The sequence below is a fragment of the Platichthys flesus genome, chromosome 18 (assembly GCF_949316205.1).
Source record: "Platichthys flesus chromosome 18, fPlaFle2.1, whole genome shotgun sequence".
Lineage (NCBI taxonomy): Eukaryota > Metazoa > Chordata > Actinopteri > Pleuronectiformes > Pleuronectidae > Platichthys > Platichthys flesus.
The window spans coordinates 3,816,606-3,835,659 of NC_084962.1; the positions used below are offsets into that span (position 1 = coordinate 3,816,606).

Genomic DNA, 19,054 nt, shown 5'->3' on the forward strand with positions numbered 1-19,054 from the left:
CCGTAGAAACAGTTGACGTCCCCGCTGACCAGAATGGGTTTATTATTGCAGGTCACACCTCCTGCAACCCCGTGCCACATCAGTCTGGTATGTGTTTATTTGGTTCAGACTGTGACGGCCCCCCATCCCTAACCCAGCAACCCCCTTCACCCCAACGCCCTACCTCCTTAACCCCACCCCCATCTGCCCACCTGGACCGCTTTGCATTTTCCTGATGAGCTCATGGTGTAGAGCATGAAAATTAAGACTACACACCACAACACGGCTTGACAACAAACACAGAGACTGTGATATCAGAAGAGCAGGAGGAAGGGACGTTGAGAGAAAGAAGCATAGACAGAAAGAGGCAAAGACGTGTTAAAAGTAAAAGTATTTACGCAGAAAAGGAACCACAATTTTAAGAGAGAGAGGGCAGGGCTTGTCTTGTTTATATTCTGACTGCTGCTGCCGGAGACTTTGCTTAACCGAGGACCCCCCCTCGGGCCTCGTCACAGCCGTATTTGCAGACATGCCTCTTGCAGCAAGATTTCATCGATTCTCTCAGGACACTCAGAAGATCAGCCGCGCTCAAATCATCCTCAGGAGTGAGTATAGTCAACAAGTTGGACATTTCCGCTTTGGAGTGTGTCCATTTCTTAAAGGCAGGCCTTGTGTGTGTCCCTTTTGGGCTTTGCATGATTGAAACTAAGTTTAGAAGCTTTGCATAATGAAAATTAAAAAGATTTCAATTCTGCAAACGTGCACATTTTCAGACCACATACAATCACATGACTTGCATGATCGTAAATGTAAAATCTCAACTCTGCGATAGGAGTGCGGGTGTGTGTTCAAAAGTGTCAAAAAAGATTTGTTTAAACTTTTACAAACTTTCCAAATGTACATTTTCAGATCACCACTAGTAAGGTTTCAAACCTGGAAACAAACACTGAAGTTTTGAAGAAGGAAAAATAATGTTTCAGGGATTGAAGTTGTTTTTACAACATTTTGCAAGGCTCAGTTTCAATCATGCACCACAGTGTTTTATTAGACTTCAAGTTGTTAAACGCCTTTCAAAGCTTTTTTTGTTGTTGTTGAATTTGGCGTGATATTTATCCCATAAGAGCTCATCAGGTATCAGATCAGTTCATCAGATTGTCAAGGAGAGGAAAAAGATGGGTCAGTTATTTTCAAATGACTGCCCTCCACCGCTGCCTCCATCTAGAAGTATTTATAAGTGAAAAAAAGTCCACAAGAGTGTGTCGCTGTGTGTTTAACAGTTCTGTCCCACAAGCATCAGACATATTTTATCTGCAAGCTAGGTCTCCATTGAGTCTTTCCGATTGGCCACGGAGCTGTTCTGCAATTTCATTGGTTAAGCTGTGCTCCAGTTGTAATATTACAACAGTGCAGGAGGGCTGCAGGGAGGAGTGACACAGTTGCCACGGTCTCCTGATCTCTGCAATAGCAGACCAAGTTTACCGTTTTATGTGAGACACAGCATGAATACGTTTTTGTACATTAGTTTGGCAAACCATTAAAGTGCTGCGGTTATGAGTGTGAAGAAAATGCACAAGGGATTAAAACAAAGAAGACAAATATAAACCATGACTTGACTTGTTTGTAGGCTTTTCAAAATTCTGATGAATAACCATGAGCAAAAACACAAAAGCAAAGCTGCGAACAGAAAACCAACTCACTCATGAACATATTCACGAGGGAATGTGAGCAGTTGAAAATACATTGAGATAGGTGCTTGTGTAGTGTAGCATGCAATGGTTGAGCACTATCCTGGGTCCACAGCTCAGAATAGTTGCTTGTGTCTCCATTCTTTGTTTATTGTGGTTCAAATACGTCTGCTGTTGTGCTCATTGACAGCTGTTGGCTGGTAGAAACCACAACCAAACCAATCAGATATCTGTCGTATTCTTAAGCCAAAGCCAGAAATATAATGATGGGAAAAAAACAATATTTGATTATTCAGTGTGTAGGATTTAGGGGATTTTAATGCAGAAATATTATATAATATTTTATAATCACCTGAAACTAGAAAACAAAAAACACTGTTTCTGGAGAGGACCTTTTGTGTTTTGATGTAACCTGAAGACCACTGTTGTCACTTCAGTCTGTTGCAATCTGCAATCTCACCACTAGATGTCACTAAATCATACACACAGCCTTCGTGTCACAGTTTGTTGTTTGTTAAGATTTTTAAATAAAGACTTGAAAAGATACCCTATCGATACATATTAGATTGAAGGTATTACAGTGTCAAACTAAAGTAGTCCTTGTACTCGCTGGTAAACTATTTGATACAGACACTGGTTTTAAATTACCCATAGCTTAGTTTGGCTCGATGTATCTGAAAATAGCTCATCAGCCACTAAGTTATGTTTGTGGTTCCTTGTTATGTCAAGACTGCAGAAAAAATACATTCTATTGGAAAACATTTCAGAATGCTGCTGTGTTTTCTGTGTTCAGGGCCTAAGAGTAATTGGTTGTCAGATCATTATCTCAACAGAAATATTCAGCTGAACTAAAACCTCCACTGTGTTTCCAATAGAACGTTTACAAAATACCATTCATTTAAACAACCAAGACTAATCATCATCTTTTGACCAAGACAAACAAAACATCCACTGACACCACAAGACTGGACTCATGCTAATGTGTGTCCATGCTCTGGCCTCCGGCATATAACATTTCACTTAAGCAAAATTCTTGCTTACCATGAATCAGTTGGTCTTTTGTCTTTTAGTGTGGAAGTCACTCATTTATTGCTCTGACGTCATTGTTGTCATAAAACTGACCATCATGCGTGTCACTGACCAAAGTTGAGTCAGCATGTGATGGTCTTTTTCTCAGACAGATTGCACTCTTAAGTGAAGTGTCTTTAAGTTAGCAGTGTACCGTTTACCAGAGTCTCATACTGTTTTTTATAATTATACTGCCATCTTTTGTCCCTGAGCTCCTCTGATCATTTGTTCAGTCAAAGACAGATGTAAACAACCAGAGTTGGGTATAAGCAACAACACTGAAAAAAGCTGAATTAGGTGTTTACAAAACCCAACATGCCTACATTAATGGAAGTGATGCTGCTGACCATAATTGTGTGTTTCTGGAGGCAGTCATCCTGAATGTTTGACGGATAAAATATGCTTATGAAATACGGCTCTGAGGATGAATCAAAAACACTCCTCCTCTCCATCTGAAATGAACTGCTGTTGTCTCTTGCCAGCTCTGCCAGACACAGATTTGTGTACATTTGCTCCTCAATTCATCATGGACCGTTCTCTGTGTTCACAATGAAGAGTGTATCTGCATCTCACACACTGTGGTTCTGAGGATTCGGTTCTTTCTTCGTTGCCTTTATCCTGGTGAGCTGATGATTAGTCGTGTAGTAATAAATATCATTGCAGCATGGGTTTTGTGGGTCTTAAAGATGCTTATGGGTAAAGTAGAGGTAGCAGCTAAACACAAACATCTCAGCAAGCTATTGACCGCCTTTATCTCACATAGTCAAAATTAATTCAGCTATGAGCAGTAAAAATAGAAGTATATTATCAATACTTATATGGAGGCACACTTCAGACTGTGGCTGTGTCCAAAATCATGAACCCCTACTCGCTATATAGGGACTCACTAGGGGACTATATTCTGATCTTTTTGGCAAAAAAAAAAAGAAATTGCTCTTTTTTCTCTGTGATGGAAATCATGTCATTGTCAGAGGATTATCATGTATAGCAAGGTCGGCCGCTGAAAACTCCCATTATATTACTGCATTGGAACTGTTTATTTTACACTTAATGGGAGCGCAATGCATGATGGTATATATTGCTTGGTTATTGACCAGGTTGTACACTGCTTCTTAAGAGTGTTTTGCTTCCAAGAATCTAGAAGACCTCAGTTGATCTTTCTGGAGTTGAGGTACTTTTGACCAAGTTTCTGTTTGTCCCAGGTTCAAGATGGAGAAGACATCATCTGGCAACTGCTAACCCTGCCCCTTCTTTCCGCTAGTATCCCAGTGTTTACCTTAACCATTCAAGGCCGTTGCCAGGGCCGCCCACTCGTTGCTGGGCAGATCTGAAACTATAATAAGTACATGTTTGCTGGTTGTGTCACTCCGACATATGATCTTCCTTGTCTGACACCGGTTTCAGGATCATCCCTGTCATGTCACTCAGATATTCTGACAGAGTTGTGGGTTGGAATCAAATGTCCCGTAGCCAGACTTAGTGGGTGAGGGAGATGTGGCGCTGGGCGAGGACGGCAGAGGTTTAGATGTCGTCCTCCCACTGGCCTTCTAGACATCCTGACTCCCCTGAGCCCCAAAATAATCCCCCAGCATGTAGGACACACTGGAGGAGTCAGAGGTGGACATTAAAACAGGTGGAAACAGCTCGGTTCATTCTGGACCTACAGCAAATTTAAGTCCCTACAAATCTATCTGAACGTGGGTTCCAGACTATTCAACGTCATAATTAGGGTCCAACAATCCTACTCATCCTGAGTGAACCTAACTCTTGGCTATAATTTGTCTTTTTAATGTTGTGTTTCTAAATAAGGAATTAAAAACTTAAAAATATCTTGAAAAACTTACATTCATGCAAAAAAAAATGAAACGGAGATAATTCCATTATATTGTTACTAATACACTCATCAGTTCATGAACTCATGAATTATTAAACAGCATTTCCACAGGCCCTGGATCTTAAGAATTTGTGCATTTGAGAAAAGACATTTTAAATGATATTTTCTGAGCGTGTATGGGTGTCCTTGAAAGTGAGACCATTTTTTCCTTTTAATCAAAGCACAGCTTTGAGATTCATCAGTGTGCTTCAGGACATCTGAGGTTTGCTTTGTCAGAGCAGCAGATTCAAAAGGAATTATTTTCCTCTGGTTTCCTCCCAGGATGAGGCCTAAGGACATGATCTGTTCTTAAACTTTTGAGACGTTGAAACATTGATTAAAAAAAGACCCAGAAAGTCAGAAAGAAGTCACAGAATTATTTCATGGCAGAGAACTTTAAAGCTCCTCCGCAGTGTAATATGAGCCATGAAATAAAGGCAATGCAAAGGTTGTTTGAAAGTAGTGAGGTCATGGAGCTAGAGAGATAGCAACTGATGAGGAGTTGGATGCCAGAGAAAGTATTTGAAGTAGGTCTATTGATGCCAAGTTGTCCATTTTCATCGGCCTATCTAATGTAATGGTTATTGATGCAGCATTTCACCTTCTTGTACTGGAAACACTATCGTCAGGGAGAACCAGGAAAGGGAGATGAAGCAACAACAAAACCATTAGGCACATTCCCAACTCTGTAACAAACATTTGCCAAAGAGTGATTTCTGGTCCCATAGAAGTCTTTTTATCAACTTAAATTTCTCCCATCTCAGGCAATACTTTTAGGAGAGGTGCAGAGGAGATCTAATTGGTTTGGAGCTGCCAGGAGACATTATTCAATAAGTGATGGGAAACTTTAATGAGACTCAGTTCATGAACAAACTACATGAACAAACAAATATGTTTTGTGAATGCACACATGCTTTTTTTTGCAGCAGGGAAAATACAGCTATGTAAAAATTATGATAAAATATAAAAAAAACTGTGCAAACAACAAGGTTACTCAGCGAGCGAACTAAAAGTGGTTTAAATAAAACGTCTCTCCTCTCTGAAGGTCATGCTTAACTGCCGTGAAGGAGGTCTTACAAAAATGACAACGGTAAAATCAAATGTGAATTTTAGTTTGTATTTATTTCAATTGAAAGCAGCTGATAGCTGTAATATCTTATCTTGTTTCCAAAAACTTGGTGATACTGCAAAATAGAATTTCTCATTTTTGGGTTAAAGTTAACATATAATTTAGCTAAAAAGGAAATGAAAGTGATGAGGTGATGGAGGCTATATGGGCAGCTGGTGAAGTGATATGGCCGTACAGGGCTTCTACAATAAGTTTACACAGCAGAGTTAAATAACATAATTTAATTTACCTATACATATAATCATATATCTCCAGTGATGGATTCAGCATGTCAGTTTAGCCCTTTTCCAAAGCTTCAAACAGTAACAAGTCATAATTTCTACCTTCTAGGTCTGAATATTATACAGTAAATGATCAACGTCACACTGTTTCATAGTTAGGAGTCACTAGAGGGAGCTTTATAAATAACCTTGAGGTCGTCTGAGGTACAGTAAGCGACCGTTAAGTCCTAGTGTTTAACTCTAAGCATGTGGAATTCTAACACAGGCCGTGATGTATTTCTGTAGATCGTGTGTCAGTTTCTTTTGCTGCCAAGCCAAGTATGGAGACAGTAACTAGCTGTATCTATAGATGCTGTCATGCCTACCTGACAACAGATCTCAGAGGATGACATCATGACCTGTTTGTGAAACTATACGTGGATTCCATCTTTCTAAAAATGGGTCCACTCTGTCATCTGACCTTATGTCTTTACAGTCAGGTGGATTTTGACAGAGTGGAGACAGTTGGAATGTCCTTTACTGGCTTCAGTGGAAAATATACAGTAGCCCTTTCATATATATATTATATATATGTACTTGGATCAGATGACTGAGTCACTGAAGGACGTCCTCCTCTTCATCCTGAAATACTCTTTAGTCGCTTTGGCCCCATGTTTAAAACCTAATGTTAAAATGTTATTGGTGTATAACTTTATCAAAATGATCTTGACAGAAGCTTATTTTAGATTCATTAACTGGGACCTCTACCCGTTTGTATTGTGTGTTGTTGTGAACCAAAGCCTGGACTTTCTGTGTCTGAGGGATCTCAGAGTGAATCCCCTGAGGTTCTAGTGAAGACGTCTTCTCTTGTTTGTTGACACAAAACATTTTGCATCCTGGAGAGAATTCTTGACTTGCTCTACAGTCATGAAGACTTTTTTCTCCACTGTGCAGGTTTTTGTCATCCACCTGTAGTGCCTGCATGGAGCAGACATTTGCAGATGGAATCAATCAAATTATATTCACAAATCGAATGGGCTTCATTGGGCTCAGCAAAATATTTCGGTTAAGGGTCCCAAATCCAGTCCCTATAAAATTCTATGTCCTCCCCACTCTAAGGTTTGAGGTGAACGTTGACTGAAGCTCCTGACCCATTCAATGTATGTGTTGGAGTGCTTCCACATGATTGGCCGACTGGAAAACTGCACAAATAGGCAGGCGTTCCTCATTAAGTGCTCCGTCATGGCCAGATAATTGTCTTCTTTAAAAGTGGATGAACTGACTCTGCATCTAATGCTGCTTCCTTGGATCTAAATTAATAATTTAGGTAAAAGTCATATATATCAAACTGGATTACTAGCTGATTTCCCATCTGCCTTGTACACACACACACACACAGAAACACACACACACCCACACACACACACACACACACACACAACAACAACACAGACACACACACACAGCTAATGATATTGAGAGCAGCCTTGTTTCTTTATCTGTATCCAGTCTATGAATAATAGATTGGATCCAGGAAGTACAAACCGGCTGTCCAGCCCATCAGGTAGCGAGTCCTACCACATCCACAGTTCTGCCTCTCTCTCTCTCTCTCTCCCTCCCTCCCTCCCTCTCTTCGTCATCCTCTCTTCCCATCTCCTTCTCCGCATTTTATGTTTCATCTGTTTGCTTTCTCCTCATTCTTGGTCTCTCTCGTGCTTTTCTTTCTCTTTCTCAATCTTGTGCACTCTCTCTCTCTCTCGCTCTCTCTCCCTTTCGTGGGTCCCGTCTCTCCCTCTTATGTTCATCCCTCCCTCTCCTCTCTCTTTGTTTCCATCAATTATAATCTACTGGAGAAGCGGCACAGAGAAGAACCACACCCGGCATTTCATCCTCATCTTTGGAGGTGTACCGTCAGGCTGTTAAAGGCATCACATTAAACCGGATAAAGGAGGCTCAATATTCTATTTTTTTTCTATCTTGGAGTTCGTCCATCCATCTCTGTGAGCTTCTGGATGATGGAGAACTAAGGCAAGGGCAACTGAAAGAAGAAGTTCCAGAGCCTGAGCTATGGTTTTGTATGCGACCTCCCAGGAGTGTAGTGGGGGAGCAGGGTTTGTGAGGGGAGCTGCCAGCGGGGTGGCGGTTGCTCTGAGGCCTGGAAATGGGTCAGACGCGGCCCAACAGGGACTGTGGTGTTACGTTTGCTGCCAGAGGAGGCCCACGCTGACGCTGCCTTCATGTAGGTACACATGCAGAGATGGAAGCAGTGGCTGTTTTACTGTTTGTCTGTATGCCGCAATGCATGATGCTGTAAAGTCCGCAAGAAACTTCATTTTGTGAAGTTGTGGTCAAAAGATTTGTGTGCTACTCTTACTCTTTAAATGTCTCTACGTCATACCTCTCTTTTAGTATGTTCTCTCCTCAGTCACATGATCATACATCAGTCACGCATACCAGGTGGTGATGTCCTGACCAGCTTCTATTTTCTACCTCTGCTTTTGTCTATAAACGCCAGACAAGCTCTGTTCAGCTTCACTTTGTGTCTTTGTGCTGCGTCTGTCTTATGTTCTTTTATATCATTCACAGTCTGGAGCCAGGTAGTGGTTTAAGGACTATTGTTTAGAGTGAAGATGGAAAACTATGTGTTTTCATCCTACCTGGTTTATTTACGATGAAGATTTTATAGTTATTGTTTTTCTTGAAATTAAAGGGATTATGCTTAATTAATACTCTTTATTCATACTATTTTGATAGACATTTTGATTGAAGACGATTTGATGATCAGTTTGCAACATATGCATTCCCCATACAGACAGACAGATGTTTTTGGAATTAATACTTATAGCTTTATCTGTATAGCATGGCAGATAGATAGATACTCTTTAAAGGTTTTTACATCACCTCTTCATATGAATTTATATCAGGGTTGTTTATCAGGTACCGATGTCAGGACCAGCTCACACTTTCTCTTTCCGCCTTTGTCTATAAATGCCAGACAAGCTCTGTTCAGCTTCTTTTTGTGTCTTTGCATAACCTCTGTTTTTTCATCTTTCCTCTCTTTCACTGCATGTTGTCAGTGGCTTTAGGTCACTGAATCAATTTACTTGAGGGCTTCCATTTGAAAAGAATAAAAAATTATTATAATCCACCAGAGTTGGTGGATTATTAAGAGCGACAGTTATATGTGCACTTTGCACATGAAAGATGCTGCAGAAGAACAGTTCCGTGCAGTAATATAGTTAAAATGAATGAACTTGAGATCATATATATATATTTTGGTCCAATCAAAAAACAAGCCACTGATCTGAACGTAACACCTCCCTCCGGAGCTGCTTTCAGAGCTGCTGTCTGTGTTCTATCATTAGCACATGAGCTCTATGATAGCAGACAGTAACATGATTACTCCCCAAGGCAGCGGAAGATGGAGACGACCATGTCTGCAATGACATTCAGTGTTTCAATGAAGCTCAACAGGAAGGAATACAATGGGCCTAAATTGGGGTCAATACAAATTTGAGCTTGTTGAATGATGTTCACATGTAACTACGGGTTCATTATAAAATTTGAAAAAAGCTTGTGCATGTTTAAAACATATTCTTTTATGGGGGAAGAAAACAGTGTGTGAATAAAATCTGTGAACAGATTATATTGGAAGTGAGGTCACGAGAGACAATGAAAAACAAAATGCATTAAAGAATCTGATAATCATTATTATGTCTTATTTAATGGACTATTTGAGATTATTGTTGTAATCCATAATCCATGTATAAAATATGAACACTACTCTCAGCCTCTCTGATTTTGCTCATCCAATTTGTCAGAACCACACTCAATCCTTACTAACTCCACGGCTGCAGCTGGAGATACTAGATGGATTCGGGACACTTAGCCTTAATTCTCTTGCATAGTTGGATCCAGCTAAGGTGCAAGCACACCTTGTGCATTCCCAGTCCCTCAGTAAGTGGATGTAAAAATGCATGTTGACCATTAGCAGAGAGTGGCTCCTCCCTGAACTCATAGCTCTTCGCTCCAGTAGCCACATGATGCTGCAGACTCAACAACAGCTTATTCTGCAGTTACATAACGTAGAAGTTAACATTTATTTGCTTTGTTTAAGATAACCCTTCTGTTGTCCCTGCTTCCCCCGGCTGTTGGCCCCCTCACATAGGCCACCCCATATTAGGACAGATGTATTTGTTACACCGGCGGCACACGCTGTGAGTTTTACAGTCCTTTTCCCTGGGTCATATCTGACACTTACTCGCCCTAAGCGGGGCTGCTGCTATGGCCTTGGAAGAGGCCGGACACTCGGGTCGAGCGTCTTCATGGTCAAGAGCTCTCTGTGCAACGGCGGCTTTATGGCATTCACAACCGCTGTTGATGCTTCTGTGCGGGGGATGCGCTCGCTTTGTGCAATAAACGGAGTTACTAGATCCTTTCCCAGCTGCTCTAAGAACACCCTCTGTTTGTTCCGCTTGCCCGGCATCCAGTCTGGGTTGATCTCTCTCCATATCACGAAGGCGTTATTGGAACAGACGTCGAGAATGTTCTGAAAGACGACAAGGGGCCAGCGCACGGTCATCCTCCTGCAGCTGTATTTTCCGATTACCTTGTCAAGGTTGTCCACAGCACCTTTGCTGCAGTTGTAGTCCAGGACGATTGTCCAGGACGGAGGTCGACAATCGCAGACGTCGGCCTCCGCATGCAGCGTGCTCAGGAGCACCACGTTCCTGTTTTTCTTTGGGATGAAGGACACCAGAATGGCGGTGGGCGTGAATGCGAAGGTGATGAGAGCACCTCTATTCCCTTGACCGTGATCACCTCGGGCTTGTTCTTCCGCTGATCTTCCTCTCCAGCAGCTGCTGCGTGAGTTCTTAGGAGGTGAAGTAATTGTCGCACGTGATGTTATGGCTGTGTTTTCCCTCCGTTAACATCGAGCACTACCCGCAACCCCTGGTTCCCTTCTGGGAATCCGCTGCCCTGCTTTACGGTGTACACTTGCTTCTTCCAAACGTAGCTGGATTTTGCATCGCAGGCCACCCACGACTTGATCCCGTATTTCGCCGACTTGCTGGGCATGTACTGACGGATAGGAAACCGGCTCTACATAGGCGCGCAGTTTGGTCTCCATCCATCCCTTTCCGTTCGTCGACATATTTTCGACGACCCTCCTGGTTTGTCATCTCCAGGATGATGTTTTCTACTGTAGGCGTGATGAACAGGCGACGCCCTCGATGACCATGTTATTTCCCCGTTTCTTGACGGGAAGGTCTCTCTTCCCGGTCTGCTTCACCATCTGGTTGTCCGTCCGCTTCTTGGTCTGGCTCTTTTGCTTCCTCTCCAGGCTCAGAGGAGGGTTGCTGGGAGAATAGCTGTTGGAGAACCTGTTCTTTGGTGAAACGCGCCTGATGTGACATGGTGACATGGTCAGGGAGGGTGGTACTCTGTGAATGGGACACTGGCTTCTCTATGTACCCCCCTAGATTGCAATTGAAATCAGGTGTGGGTCTGACTCAGCCAACAGTGCGGCACTACAGCGCCCACTCTGGGGGTCTAACTGGCCCCCAGGAGAATCGAGAATGACAATCTATTGGTCTCAATTACACACCCAGGAGAATTTGATAATGACAATCCTTGGGTCACACTAACCCTCACCCTGACCCGCCAGGGCTTGCGGATGATCACACGCATGCAAGCGGACACACACACAGACACACACACACTCTGGGTCAATCCAACCCAAGAACAACGCGAGGGTTAAGAGAATGTGTAAGTGTATGTGTGTCCTGTGACAGACAACTGTTAAGTGATGTCACTGAGTAGTTTCCAATCAGCACACACAGACACCTCTAAACAATCCATTGATCCACAGCTGCCCAGAGGATGTTTGCTCCTAAGAGGTGAAATACGCTCAGTGAGTAATAGAGACAAAAGCAAAGAAATACAAGCTTAAAAACCAAAGTGAATAAACTGTTAAAATATTTGCACGCTCTTGTCACATACATCAATAACATGCATTTACTGCCTCTATCCAACTAAGCTGACTAACACATTCATTATGGTTGCACTGACTCATCAGGCTTCCAGTAAATCTACTCATGCTCAGGTTTTAGTCATTATTGTCCAAGGTCACAGTGCAATATAAACCAGGGATTCTTTACTGTTTGTGACTCTGTTTCCATCCAACATGCCTTCATGTGGTTGTGTGTGTGTGTGTGCGTGCGTGCGTTTCAGAGTTTATACCAGGACTGTAAGTTATTAGGCTGTATTACCATTTGGACCAAACTGTCTTCATTGTATTTCCTCTGTTCAAACCAAGCTAGTTAGCTATTGTCAAATAAGATAACATATACACACAGACAGCCGTCTGTGTATTTGTGCTGATCTCTCATTATATTGCTTCATTTTGTCTCTGTTGGTCTGTCTACGTGCAGAACATTAACACACCTGCAGTGTCATTTTCAGTAATAATCCTGTGTTTACCACAAAACATCCGTGTAAGCTAATGAGAAAAGTGGTTTAGAAGATTTCTCTGAACCGTATTTTTCCACAAGAGTAACACATACAAATAGCTTACCATTAATTTAAAGGTAAAATGAAAACTCCTTAAGACATCATTATTTTAACACAAACCACAAACCAAGAATGCTGAATTCATTTAGGAAATATCGGATCAAGAAATTGAGATGAAAGAATGTGAATCTTTCACGATTGGCAGCTGTGACAGTTGTTAAAGGTATCTGCCTCGCCCAAATTATAATCAAAGATATAAGGGCGATTTAAAGCTACTTCTGTTTTGATTTGGTCACAATGCTTCACCACCCACTTGCCCGTCATGCCTTTTTGAGGGTTTGTAGTCGTCTTTGTGTTCCCATCTGGATGGAGATATTTTTTAAATGGAGAGGGACATATCTGTTCAAAAACTATCAGCAGTAGTGTAGACAAGGCAATAGTCTCTCTGAATAAACAAAACACACAAATCAAAGGTAGCTTCATATGACACAAAGGTAAAAAAAACACTAGTGGCATGACAAGTACAAACCTGTTGCCCTTACTCACTTAAAGGCTGCATACAACTTGTATTGATGTTAATTAATTAAGAGCCTGTAAAAGTCCTGTAGCACAGCATTATATCAATATTGGATTCATATGATAATTTTTTTACTTTTTGTTTGTCTATTCTTTATCATGATACCAGAGGGACAGTCAGGCTGAAACACAACATAATGATGCCAGTTTAATGTTTAACAGCAGCTGTCTGTGTGTGTTACCCTCTACAGGCCCCACATTGCCCAGGCAAGGCCCCCAGGTTCAGAATGGACCCACACCAGAGGAGATGGAGCTGCAGAGAAGGTAAGCACCACATACTTACACAGTTTAAAGTTGAACATTGTCTCTGGACTAAAACCCAAATAGTCTGTTCACCTAGTCAGTCACCATTATCTCTTCCATCCCCATCTCTCCCTCTTATTACATTTCCTTCTCTAAGATTTGGATTCATACATAATTGTTTTTATCCAGCCACTTTTTCAAATATCATATCTAACAGACTCATACATGTGTGTATGAGTCTGAAAAAGCCTCACATGCACTCAGGGTTGTTTTACATCCCCATACAAGGGCAGTCTTTTCCTCAGGTAATAATGTAGCTGTGGATAACCACAGGAGACATCGCACACACAGAGCTGTATAAATAGGGCCCAGCTGTTGGCCAACGTTTGAATACTATTCACCAGAAAACCTGGTTGAAGGGATTAAAGCTGTTGAGATGTTGAAATATGCTCCAAATAAAAACATCTCAGCGTGGAGATTCATTAAGCAGCTTGGAGCCGTACAGAGACTTTTTAAGAGCGATCCTTGTTCTTCTAACCAATCAGACAAAGCCAGGATGTTTGGGGTGGGAGCTCACAGCTGTCAATCAATATCTAAATGACTTGCTTGAAAGAAATGCTATGGCTAACATGAGCGAACAACAGCGTACACAGTGAGGATGTAGGTGAGAGGCTGCACGAAAGGAGAGGGAAGTAGGGAGGGGTGGGAAGCTTTCATATTGTAGCTTTAAACAGAAAGTATTGGTTACACAAACTCTCCCATACAAACATGAACACTTGGACATACACTGTCATGTATCAGTACAGTGACACACATCTTCATATCTCTTTACAATGGTGTTGGTGAACAGTGATGACTTAACCACACCAACATTTTGAAATGAATGGCAGAGAAGTGAACATTTTATATACAATCATCCTTGAATTGGATCCATGACCACATGTATCTTTAGTATCAGTTAAATGAGCCAAACAGTGACGACTGCTTTGGAAACCATTTCAGACGGAGGGCGGCTGCTGCACAACACACACACACGTCATGAAACACATCTGGATGGGTTATTTAACATCTGTGTTCATCATATACAAACACTTACAGGATGATCATAATGGATGCAGATGCTCTGTACCTGGCAGCAGGGCTCACTATGAGGTTTCAATAAAAACAAAAATATGATTCATACAATTGTGTCCAGATCTCAGGCCAACTAAACGTATATTAATCAATTTTGAGAAAACACTCCACCCACCATCATTAAAAGCTATGTTTTGGAAGGTTGTTGTTCTTTTCCTTTTTCAGGATATTTTCACAAACTTTAAACTCTTCTGCAAATGCTTGGTGACCCGACGTCTTATTAATATTTAATAACATGACTTTTTCAAATATGAGGTTTCAAATATATTTAGTAAACCACATAAAGGGAAACTTTCCCTTTGGTTTATTCTCTCCTGATCGAAGCTTCCTGTTCATAACTGGGGTCTGAATGAATCTGATGTTCAGAAGTTAAATTTCTTCTATGATCACCTACATAAATGTTTTTTATTAAATCGGCTTCATGCTGTCATCTCGCAGACATGCAGTCTCCGCTCTGCCTCCTCCTCTCTCTCTTTTGTTCAGTAGAGAGGCATTCTTCAGGTGTGAGTCAGTGATTCTTCTAATTCTCCCCCCTTTCACCATTTCTTACTTTTAACGATTTCCTCCTCCTGCGCCCCCTGAGTATTCTCGCTTTTCTCACCCTTTTGTTTCCGTCTAGCTTCATTTCTCTTTCTTTTTTTCATCTCACCTCTCTTTCTCCTCTTTCTCCTCTATCCTTCCTGTTCCCCTCGCGTCACTTGCTCCATATTTAGCAGCAGATGACAGACAGGCAGTGAGTGGATCAGTGACTTAGGTCATGTGCTGATGCAGAGGCCAATATCAGCCCGCTGGGAGAGCGAATAAAGGATGTGTAAAGAGCAGAGTGAGAATGGAATGAAAGATGAAGAGATGGCGGGAGAGGAGGAGGAGTAAAGAACTATTCTTTAAAAGGAAAGCTGACATACTGTTAGATTTTGTTTGGAATCGGTTGAAGGTTTTGTGTCCATATTCCTTCTTAACTTATTTTTGAGGGGCAGTGTCGCATCTTATCATTACACCACTCTCAGTAATCCAGTCAGATGTTGTGATTGTTTATTGGAAGTGTAAAGACTGAGAGAAGCATCTGTTCTCAAACATCTGGTTTAAATGTCCAAGCTTGAATCCAAGCTTTCTATTATCAGCCTTTATAAAAGCTTTCAATGGATTTAAATTCAAAGCTTAAATTACTTTATAGCTTTGGCTAAAGTCTAAAATCTTCACTCAACCCTGATCCTCAAAATGACATATTTACCTCCTCAAAGGAGGTTATATTTTCATCCTTGTCTGTTTGTTGGTGTGTTGGTTTCAGTTGGTAAGTTAGTTTGGTTTGGGTTGGTTTGGTTTGGTTAGGTTGATTAGTTGGTTTGGGTTGGTTTGGGTTGGTTTGGTTGAAGGTTTGGGTGGTTGTTTTGGTTTGGTTTGGTTGGTTACATTCTTCGGTTTGTCTGGTGTGTTAGTTGGTCTGGTTTTTGTTGTAGGTTTGGCTGGTTGGGTTGGTTGGTTTGAGGAATAGTATTTATTAGTGTGTACATATAGGGGCAGCTTCATTGATTTTAAGGAGACTGTTGGGCCTTGGCAGAGGTATGCAAGTCTCATTCTTGTTTTATACTTTTTTTATGTAGCCTTAAAATGGCTTGGATGTAACTTTACAACTTTGCCTCAATTACTATTCTTGGAGCCATGAATATGTAGAATGTTTAACTGCATCTACCCCCACAGATAAAATAATGCAAGACAATAATGATAGCATATAACCGTATACCCTATTGAATATATATCGGTGTCAGACTTTGACTTTTGTGACTACTTTTTTGTAGCCTCACTACATCTTGTATCATATATTCAACACCATGTAATGCATTGATTAAATGCATATAACTTTTTAATATATATATATATATATATAGAACTCTATCCTCTAATTACAGCCCTGTAATTGACTTATGTGCAGTCATTCCATTATACCCCTGAGTCTCTTTCCATTTTCACTTCAATCTCTATCCCCTCCATCCCCTCTATTTCACTCTCTCTGAACCCTCACTCTCCTTCTCTAATATTTATTAAACCTCTATAATTATAGTCAACGATTTGCACCAAGTCGGACTAAAGTTGCCAGAGCAACAGCCCATCTACCCTTTTTGGCTGAGCTGCCCCTTTGGGCAAATCACCAACACTAATAATAGTTTTCTTTTTTCTTTTGTGGCTGCATTAACAAGTAGCCCTTCACGTGTAGTGGTGTGGACTATAGTAGAAAGTAAAGACAGAAATTAAGATAAAAACCTGACACAGAGCGATACATCGCATATATATATATTACATATTACTTTAAACCCTTTGAACTGCTTTATACACACTAAGCCTAATTCTATAATGGACAAATAGCTGTGTAACCTGCTGTTTTGACTAGAAACTTGAATTGTATCACAATAACAGTTCATATTTTGGCTGGCCTACTTCATGCAATGTCATCAGAATGTGTCATACAGAGCCATGTAACCTGAAATAGAGACAGGAAGAGAGAGAGAATAGAAAGAATTGAAGATATGGATGAGTGTTTACAGAGGAGAGGGAGGGTCCCTTTCCTCCAGTCCTCCTCACTCTCTGCATCAGTTAACAGGATCATCTTACCAATGAATAGAGCTTCACATTCCTCAGTGACCACACGTGTTCAAAAACATAATGATGCGCGTCTCCTTTCCTTTCACACTGTCTTTCCTCCTCCATCTCTCCTGCAATCCTCCGCTTCATTGACACACGGACGGATGGAGAGCGCTCCGAGGTTGATTGATGGAAATATTCACTGCATGTGTGAGTGGCTCCGTGGACGGCTGGGGGGAGATGCTGCCAATGAACCACCTGCTCAGAAATGCAGGGTGCTGCCCTCAGATTAAAAAGACATGAGCTGCAAAATAATTGGCTGAAGTATAAATAGCTCTGTGTCGCGTGGGTGCACGGAAATGTGTGTGACAGCAGAGAGAGGGAATGTGTTGCATCGTCTTGAATGAGAGTGAGAACAGAGAAGTGGTAGAAGAAGGATGTAAGTGTTAGAATTATGTTAGCATTTAGCTGCTACTAAAAGCACTCAGAGGAAGACACTACTGTGACATACAACTCTTGTGTGAGTGGGACACAAGAGTTGTTAATATTCTTTATCATTTATTTATGATAAACACTAACAAACATAGCGGAGAGTAAATGTGACACAGAACATGATAAAAAAAAGAGCTACTTCTGCAACATGGATGTGGTTTGTGTATGAATCCTGACACAGACGGGAAACCCTACTCTGCTAATTTTGCTGCAGACTGAATTCCTCAACAGACACAACTAGTGATAATATGTATCATTATGTGAATATGGAACAATGTTTTATGGTCATACCAAACAGCCCTACAGCTGACACATGGCGTGTGTGTGTGTATATGTTTGTGTGTGTATATGTTGCACACTTGGACTTGATCCTGATCATTTGGTCCATCTGGGCCCCAGTTAGTTCAGTCAACATGTCCTGGTTCTGTGAGCCAATCAGAAGACCCACTCAATAGTTGCCCTGCAGATTTCACCAGACATCAGAGTCTCTGGAGGTTTAGCACAGTTGTCACTTGTGGAAAAGTGGCGAATGTAGAATGTGACATACTCAACTAATCACTGAATGTGACATACTCAACTAATCACAATCTACCACCTATTGGGTAGATTGCCATTTTCTCAAGGTAAAACAATCACTTACTTAACTGATTAGTCATTTGGCAGTAAGAATAACTTTTTGGTTTTATACTGTGAGTACATTTCAGAACATGTACTTTTCCCTGAGAGGTTGAATCAGTCCCGGTGGTCTAGTGGTAGAAACTTGGACTATGGGCAGAAAAGGTCTCTGGTTCGTCTCTGGTTCGAGTCCACGGAGAGACAACAAAAGACGAACCTGGATTGATCTGTCGAAAAATCCAAGAGTCTCCCTACCCTGTCTAGTGCCCCTGAGCAAGGCCCCTTACTCCCCCAACATCTGCTCCCTGGGCGCTGTACATGGCTGCTCACTGCTCTGTGTGTCCTGCACCAGATGGGTTAAATGCAGAGTATAACTTTACCTACCATTGCATGAGTGTGTTGTGCATGTCTGTGCATGTGTTTGGTATAAATAAACGAATCTTAATCTTAATACTTGAGTCATTTTGAACACAAGTAAATAAACTTCTACTTATGTATTTTACTAATAAATACATTCCTAACTATCAATAAAAAATAATTTACCATCATTATATGACTTTTGGCTAAACTACAGATCCTGTTGTTATTTGAATTTCCCCCCTGCAGCTGTCCTCTGTCATGTTTCCTGGCCTTTACTTTCAACAAGTGTTGTGATGCTTCCAACGTTCCCCCACATCCTACCTGACTCTTCCTCACAGAGTCTTGAACTCAGTCATCCCATGTTTTTGCAGAGAGTAAAGGAATATATGTGCGAGAGCTTGCATGTGCATGTGGGGATTCAGGCCGTGGCACTGCCCACGCTCCCTTAGCAACGGTTTCCCTGGCAACTTTTGTCAAGAGGCGAGTGAGATGCCAGTTAAATGGTGCAGGAGGCTTTTTCACAGCTTTGAATCCTGTGACGTTTCCCTGCAAAGCAGAGGGGGACCCGAGGAGGGACCTCCTTTACATTAACACATCAGAGGAAAGAAGT

General features: G+C 41.4%; 1 protein-coding gene across 4 annotated transcripts in view; it reads left to right on the plus strand.

Moving 5' to 3' along the window:
• The window catches only part of enah (ENAH actin regulator), a 119,326-nt gene that overhangs the window by 70,591 nt on the left and 29,681 nt on the right, over positions 1–19,054 (plus strand). For all 4 annotated transcript variants that reach the window (XM_062411472.1, XM_062411471.1, XM_062411473.1 and 1 more), the window contains exon 4: positions 13,215–13,287. In XM_062411472.1, coding sequence (XP_062267456.1) covers positions 13,215–13,287 — 73 coding nt within the window. The remainder of the gene's footprint in view (positions 1–13,214; positions 13,288–19,054) is intronic.